The 7,831-nt window shown below is 36.0% G+C and overlaps 3 protein-coding genes across 3 annotated transcripts; 1 reads left to right on the forward strand and 2 right to left on the reverse strand.

Moving 5' to 3' along the window:
• Positions 1–95: 95 nt before the first annotated feature.
• LOC104800400 (protein NBR1 homolog) lies at positions 96–2,555 on the forward strand (the record flags this gene model as incomplete). Its single annotated transcript, XM_010523195.1, is given in 7 exon segments — positions 96–241; positions 316–563; positions 666–789; positions 877–1,140; positions 1,261–1,410; positions 1,527–2,084; positions 2,165–2,555. Coding segments are annotated over 7 exon segments (1,589 nt in total), but the record flags the coding sequence as incomplete, so codon positions are not given.
• Positions 2,556–2,890: 335 nt separating this feature from the next.
• On the reverse strand, positions 2,891–3,697 carry LOC104800396. The gene has a single exon (XM_010523190.2). It carries the CDS (start codon positions 3,554–3,556, stop codon positions 3,026–3,028), a length of 531 nt encoding a protein of 176 aa, XP_010521492.1. The 5' UTR covers positions 3,557–3,697; the 3' UTR covers positions 2,891–3,025.
• Positions 3,698–5,625: 1,928 nt separating this feature from the next.
• Positions 5,626–6,231, reverse strand: LOC104800397. Its single transcript, XM_010523192.2, has one exon. It carries the CDS (start codon positions 6,187–6,189, stop codon positions 5,659–5,661), a length of 531 nt encoding a protein of 176 aa, XP_010521494.1. The 5' UTR covers positions 6,190–6,231; the 3' UTR covers positions 5,626–5,658.
• Positions 6,232–7,831: the final 1,600 nt, after the last annotated feature.

Genomic DNA, 7,831 nt, shown 5'->3' on the forward strand with positions numbered 1-7,831 from the left:
TCAGGAAAGTAGCCCTTCCTCACTGATTGCTCAGAACGTGTCTGGAGATGGAGGGGGGTTGTCATCAACGTCCGCATCTTGTGGTCCTTCCTCAGGCAAGGATGTGCCAACTAAGGCAGCTGTGGCTGATCTGAATTCGGAGCCTCCTTGTGATGTGAAAGCTCCTTCCTCTAGTGAGCAGAACTATGTTACTAAGGAGACACAGAACAAGAGGAAACCCTTTAATCCATCTGCACCTGCTGTCCCTCCAAAGATCACCAATCATGCATTCGTCCCCTCTGTTCCGGGTGCTAGTTTCAATGAATGTCCCTTTAGTTGTCCACCAATCATGCATTCATCCCCTCTGTTCCGGGTGCTAGTTTCAATGAATGTCCCTTTAGTTGTGCTCCTGTGAAAAGCGACAACAGCCCAAATCTGTTTAACAAACATCGTCGCCGCACTTGCCATTCCAAGAAGAGCAACGACAGTGATTTCTGGACCTCATTGGGTATGTTCCATAAGGGCATCCGCTGCGACGGCTGTGGGGTTCTTCCAATCACTGGCCCTAGATTCAAGTCTAAAGTGTAAGGGCTATATATTGCTCTTGAAATTGTAGGAATTAGTTATTAGCAGATAATGTTCTTGACCATCTCGTCTTTTTTCCCTTTCTTCGGTCAATGTTTCAGGAAAGAAGATTATGATCTCTGCAGCATCTGCTTCTCACAGATGGGTAATGAGAGGGATTACATCAGAATGGACAGGCCTGTTTCAGTTCAACCTCTACGTAAAGCCAGAGAACCGTCTACTCCTGTACGTATCAGTGTCTTCACATTGTCTTTAAGACTTTCTGACACTACAAATGACGTGGAAGTCCTCATCTTTTCTTGATCTGTATAGGCTCTGAACACTTTGTTTACCCGCACTCTGCCAGTTCCGCCACTCAACCCGGGAGAGTTACATCTGAAGTTGGGTCGGCCTAAGCTAGACAGCCGTTTCGTCCTCGATGTGAATGTATTCGACGGGACTGCAATGGCTCCGTCCACTCCGTTCACTAAGCTGTGGCGTATGAGGAACAATGGTTCTTTGGTGTGGCCTCGCGGCACACAGTTAGTCTGGATTGGTGGAGACATGTTTAGCAACTCACTCTCAGTTGATCTAGAGGTTGGAAAAATATCGTTTTTTTATTGCTATTTGTTTTCTTTTTTTTTTGTTTCATCATGTGGTTTTAGATTTTGAAGAAGTTTTGCAAATTCTTTAATTGATCTTTTTCTATTGTAGCAGATCCCGGAGCAGGGCGTGGGGGTTGACGGTGAGCTCAATGTTGCAGTTGATTTCGTTGCACCTGAGTCGCCGGGTCGGTACACTTCTTATTGGAGAATGGCTTCCAGTTCTGGTGCTAAATTTGGACAACGTGTTTGGGTTCTGATCCATGTAAAATAGCAACGCCCTCTAGCTTTTTTTTTCTCGAATTCTTCTTCTTTCCATGAAGATTCATTTCTCCTGTGTCAAATTTCTTTACTTGATCATTTCAATGTGAATACATACAGGTTGATGCATCCTTGAAGGACTCTGTTGTGAACGTGTTCCATGGATTGAACTTAAACGCTTCTCCTGATGAAGGTAGCTTGAAAGAGTTTGAACCACGTAACGAGCCTGATCAATATGACGGCCCTGTTCTGGAAACCGTCACACCCGTTGCTGATTTGAAACCGAAAGTTGAAGAATCCAAAGCCGTTGAAAAGGAGGACTTGCTGATTGGAGAAGCTCGTCCCGTTTCTCCTCGTAAACTTGATCCCTCGTCTTCTGCACATCACATCATCGACCTCACAGAGCCTGCAGCCCCTGCTGAGGGATCACTCGGAGGTTCCTCTACAAAGCACGAGGAATCGAATGATGCTGAGCGAGCACTGCTCGAGGAACTCGACGGGAAGAATGAGGTGGAGCAAGGCCTGCTCAAGGAACTCGAGGAGATGGGTTTCAAGGAAACCGATCTGAACAAGGAGGTCTTGAGGCAGAACAAGTATTGATCGGCTGTGTTGCAGTCGGTCGATGCCCTTTGTGGAGTCTCGGAGTGGGATCCGATCCTCGAAGAACTCCGGGAGATGGTACGTCTGTCGTGACATATCACGGTTTGAGAAACCAAAACGAAATCTTTCGATTCAACCGGGATTTTCTGTTGTTGCAGGGATTTCGTGACAGTGAGACGAACAAGAGACTGCTGGAGAAGAACAACGGAAGCATCATGCGGGCGGTGATGGATCTTCTGACAGGCGACAAGGCTTGAACTTTTGTCAGGAACGCTCACAAGTCTCTTGCCTTTGTCTAAAAGATATGTTTGATAAATAAGCCTCTCTCTCTCTCTCTCTCTCTCTCTCTATATCTACAGTGTCTTTGTCGTCTGTCTAGTTTTTTCTTTCTGCAGTTTCTGATGCGATGCTATTGCTATCTGTGTACAAAATAAGACAAGGCTTGGTTTTAGTATATGAACCATGTGGTTTGTGTTATTGTGTTCTTCGAAGGATGTTAAATTTTCTTTCTTTTTTTCATAAAATTAATCCATTATTGTATAAAATTAATCCGTACCTTTTTGTTCTCCTAACTCTCCCTGTCTCCCTTGAGATTAATGACTGAATCTCATTGTTATCAATATTTGTTTGTATCTTTAGTTCAACTTATTTATATATTTGTAAAATAATAATAAATTAAAACATTAATAGTTTTTCTTTTTTTCCTTGGTTTTTTTGTAATATAATTAAGCAGTAGTTTAAGGCCAACTTCAATTGCAGGTTTAAATATGATTTAACCGCACGTTCTTCAACTTGGATTTCAAATGGAGAAATTGGGCTTGATTGTATTTTGGGAGTCTACTTCCTGTTTCTGAAATAATTTAAATTTTTTAAAAGACAAAAAAAAAATCCTCAAAAACAACACTTGTGACATCGGGATATTATTATATACAATTTCTTAGAAATTATGAAAATCCCTAAACAACATATAATTAATTGTATTGTGTAAAAACGGATAGAATATTTTTATTTACTGAATTTTAACTTTCCGGAATATTCACATCAACGTTATTGAACCTCCTCGAACAAGCACGATAGAACAAACTCCTAAGACTATTTCTACTCTCTTCCCCCTTCGTCTTCTTCTTCTTCTTCTTCAGCCCTATCAATCTGCTCCATTCCCCGTCATCGTTGTCCCCTACGAAACCCGAAAACGCGTTTTCTAACGCGAGCCCTCGTTCCAACTTCTTCGAAACTGCGACAATCTCGTACGAATCCCACAGAGATTGCCCGAAATCCCAACGAGAACCCGTCGGATAACGGTAGCGGTGATCGTCCGTATCAACGTTCGTCGTCATCGATAACGCCTCTATCTTGAAACGCGAAGGCTTGTCTCTGATGAAACCGTACCTTCTCTGAGCTCCGAACTCCGAGCACGAAGAGGTTGTCGTCGTGTTAGAGCGACTGAGCCAAGCTTGTGCCACTGCTTTCACGACCTCGAGTCGCTTCCGTTCTTGTTCTTGATCTTCTCCCCCTGATTTAGATTTGTGTTTTCTGTTGTTCCTCTTCATGGTTTCTGGTTCTTGGTTCTCGTCCTTGTTTGTGTTTGTGGATTGCGGGAAAGTGGGTTTAGGGGTAAGTTGGTGTTTTGTCGGTATCTTGTGTAAAATGTGAGCCTTTAGTTTGTTGTCCGAAACGAACAACTCAGAAGAAGAGGGAGGGACCAAAGGGGGTGGACTTTATTTTAATGTGTGGTTTAATTGGTTGTCGAAATTGTCATTTATGCTAAAAGGTGGAGAAGAAAGAGAAAATTAGAAAAACTAAAAAAAAAAAAACAAATTATATAAGTACCCTAGGTCCCTAACATAAAATATACCAAATAAATAAACAATTTTTTAAAATTTATCTAATTGATAGATCAATTGTCAGAATATTCTAAATTAATATCTCAAATATTAAATATTTCACGTAGATATCTTAACTCATCAAATAGATGATAATTTATTACATCGATTCTAACAAATATATAAAATTATATGTTAATTTCTAACATAAAAAACAAAACTCACTAAATCGACAATAATTCTCAACCTCGACTTTAACTACGAGATATAAATTAGATGTTAATTCCAATATAAAAAAAAAAACAAATTAAAGTTGTAAATTGGACTATAACAATATTTGATATATCAATTTAGAAAATTTTAATATTTGAGATATTAATTAGATAAAATTAAAAGTTAAATTATTTGTTTGATATATTTTACAAAGTTGGGTACTGGATTTTTCCAAAAGAAAACAATGAGGAGGAAATTGTATATGAAATTTTTTAAAATTTGTCATAAGAAATTGGAACATAAATAAAAGTAGAGTGAACAAAATTACTATAGAATGGAAGAAGGAGGCCGATAAATGAATCTGAAAAAATAAAATGCAAACTTAATATAAAAACAAATGAATAATTTGTGGGAAAAAAGAGTAACGGAATAGGTAATTGAAAGGAAAAACGCATACTAAAATGGAAAAAAAAACGTGAAATTTTTGGAAAATGAAAATTGGCAAGAATAAGCAATAAATTTCAGAAAAAATAAAATTAAAAGGAACAAAGCCTAAAAATGTAAAAGAAAATGCGATAAAAGTTCAAAACAAATGTGACAAAAAAGGGGGGAAATATCCGTAGGATTAAAGCGTTTTGAGAATTAGTTCGGATTCGGGATGAAATGCATCGGTTAAATTTTTTCGGTTTTATAAAAATAAATACCAATCGGTTTTTCTATTATATTCGATTCAGTTTCGGGTTCGGTTCAGTTCCGGTTTTTATTAAAAAAATATAGATTTTCTTTTAAAAAATTCGGTTTCTTGAGATTTTTTAAAATTCGGTTCGGTTTGACTCGGTTACGAAAAATTTGATTTTTTAAAAATAATATCATTTGACAGTTTAGAACGGTTCAAGAAAAATATCGTAGTTTTTGGTAGGGTTCCGAAAAACTGAATCGAAATGTTCACAGTAGAATTAACTTGACAAATAATTTGCATTTAACCCATTTTAATAAATCCATGTTGTTGAATGTGATAGCGCTGATTCATGTGGGGTTTTAACCCTAATAACCCACTTGGGTCGCAGCAATTTCAGGGTACACCACCGAAAAAAAAAAAAAATTTGCGACCTTATTACGACTAATATATAACTAATATACAACTATAAAATTAATCCGTACCTTTTTGTTCTCCTAACTCCCTCTGTCTCCCTTGAGATTAATGACTGAATCTCATTGTTATCAATATTTGTTTGTATCTTTAGTTCAACTTATTTATATATTTGTAAAAATAATAATAAATTAAAACATTAATAGTTTTTCTTTTTTTTCTTGGTTTTTTTGTAATATAATTAAGCAGTAGTTTAAGGCCAACTTCAATTGCAGGTTTAAATATGATTTAACCGCACGTTCTTCAACTTGGATTTCAAATGGAGAAATTGGGCTTGATTGTATTTTGGGAGTCTACTTCCTGTTTCTGAAATAATTTAAATTTTTTAAAAGACAAAAAAAAAAAATCCTCTTGTGACATCGGGATATTATTATATACAATTTCTTAGAAATTATGAAAATCCCTAAGCAACATATAATTAATTGTATTGTGTAAAAACGGATAGAATATTTTTATTTACTGAATTTTAACTTTCCGGAATATTCACATCAACGTTATTGAACCTCCTCGAACAAGCACGATAGAACAAACTCCTAAGACTATTTCTACTCTCTTCCCCCTTCGTCTTCTTCTTCTTCTTCTTCAGCCCTATCAATCTGCTCCATTCCCCGTCATCGTTGTCCCCTACGAAACCCGAAAACGCGTTTTCTAACGCGAGCCCTCGTTCCAACTTCTTCGAAACTGCGACAATCTCGTACGAATCCCACAGAGATTGCCCGAAATCCCAACGAGAACCCGTCGGATAACGGTAGCGGTGATCGTCCGTATCAACGTTCGTCGTCATCGATAACGCCTCTATCTTGAAACGCGAAGGCTTGTCTCTGATGAAACCGTACCTTCTCTGAGCTCCGAACTCCGAGCACGAAGAGGTTGTCGTCGTGTTAGAGCGACTGAGCCAAGCTTGTGCCACTGCTTTCACGACCTCGAGTCGCTTCCGTTCTTGTTCTTGATCTTCTCCCCCTGATTTAGATTTGTGTTTTCTGTTGTTCCTCTTCATGGTTTCTGGTTCTTGGTTCTCGTCCTTGTTTGTGTTTGTGGATTACGGGAAAGTGGGTTTAGGGGTAAGTTGGTGTTTTGTCGGTATCTTGTGTAAAAACTAAAATGTGAGCCTTTAGTTTGTTGTCCGAAACGAACAACTCAGAAGAAGAGGGAGGGACCGAAGGGGGTGGACTTTATTTTAATGTGTGGTTTAATTGGTTGTCGAAATTGTCATTTATGCTAAAAGGTGGAGAAGAAAGAGAAAATTAGAAAAACTAAAAAAAAAAAAACAAATTATATAAGTACCCTAGGTCCCTAACATAAAATATACCAAATAAATAAACAATTTTTTAAAATTTATCTAATTGATAGATCAATTGTCAGAATATTCTAAATTAATATCTCAAATATTAAATATTTCACGTAGATATCTTAACTCATCAAATAGATGATAATTTATTACATCGATTCTAACAAATATATAAAATTATATGTTAATTTCTAACATAAAAAACAAAACTCACTAAATCGACAATAATTCTCAACCTCGACTTTAACTACGAGATATAAATTAGATGTTAATTCCAATATAAAAAAAAAAACAAATTAAAGTTGTAAATTGGACTATAACAATATTTGATATATCAATTTAGAAAATTTTAATATTTGAGATATTAATTAGATAAAATTAAAAGTTAAATTATTTGTTTGATATATTTTACAAAGTTGGGTACTGGATTTTTCCAAAAGAAAACAATGAGGAGGAAATTGTATATGAAATTTTTTAAAATTTGTCATAAGAAATTGGAACATAAATAAAAGTAGACTGAACAAAATTACTATAGAATGGAAGAAGGAGGCCGATAAATGAATCTGAAAAAATAAAATGCAAACTTAATATAAAAACAAATGAATAATTTGTGGGAGAAAAGAGTAACGGAATAGGTAATTGAAAGGAAAAACGCATACTAAAATGGAAAAAAAAACGTGAAATTTTTGGAAAATGAAAATTGGCAAGAATAAGCAATAAATTTCAGAAAAAATAAAATTAAAAGGAACAAAGCCTAAAAATGTAAAAGAAAATGCGATAAAAGTTCAAAACAAATGTGACAAAAAAGGGGGAAAATATCGGTAGGATTAAAGCGTTTTGAGAATCGGTTCGGATTCGGTATGAGATGCATCGGTTAAATTTTTTCGGTTTTATAAAAATAAATAGCAAAAAATATCGGTAGGATTAAAGCGTTTTGAGAATCGGTTCGGATTCGGTATGAGATGCATCGGTTAAATTTTTTCGGTTTTATAAAAATAAATAGCAATCGGTTTTTATATTATATTCGATTCAGTTTTGGGTTCGGTTCAGTTCCGGTTTTTATTAAAAAAATATAGATTTTCTTTAAAAAAATTCGGTTTTTTGAGATTTTTTAAAATTCGGTTCGGTTTGACTCGGTTACGAAAATTTTGATTTTTTAAAAATAATATCCTTTGACAGTTTAGAACGGTTCAAGAAAAATATCGTATTTTTTGGTAGGGTTCCGAAAAACCGAATCGAAATGTTAACCCTAGAATTAAGTTGACAAATAATTTGCATTTAACCCGTTTTAATAAATCCATATTGTTGAATCAGGGATGTCAAAACGAGCCGAGCTCGCGAGCCGGCTCGA

This window comes from Tarenaya hassleriana, unplaced genomic scaffold (genome assembly GCF_000463585.1).
Source record: "Tarenaya hassleriana unplaced genomic scaffold, ASM46358v1 Cleome692, whole genome shotgun sequence".
NCBI classification, from domain to species: domain Eukaryota; kingdom Viridiplantae; phylum Streptophyta; class Magnoliopsida; order Brassicales; family Cleomaceae; genus Tarenaya; species Tarenaya hassleriana.

What these genes read in the sequence shown, in the direction of transcription:
- LOC104800397 (XM_010523192.2), bottom strand. Translation starts at nt 6,189, where the DNA reads ATGAAGAGGAACAACAGAAAACACAAATCTAAATCAGGGGGAGAAGAT.
- LOC104800396 (XM_010523190.2), bottom strand. Translation starts at nt 3,556, where the DNA reads ATGAAGAGGAACAACAGAAAACACAAATCTAAATCAGGGGGAGAAGAT.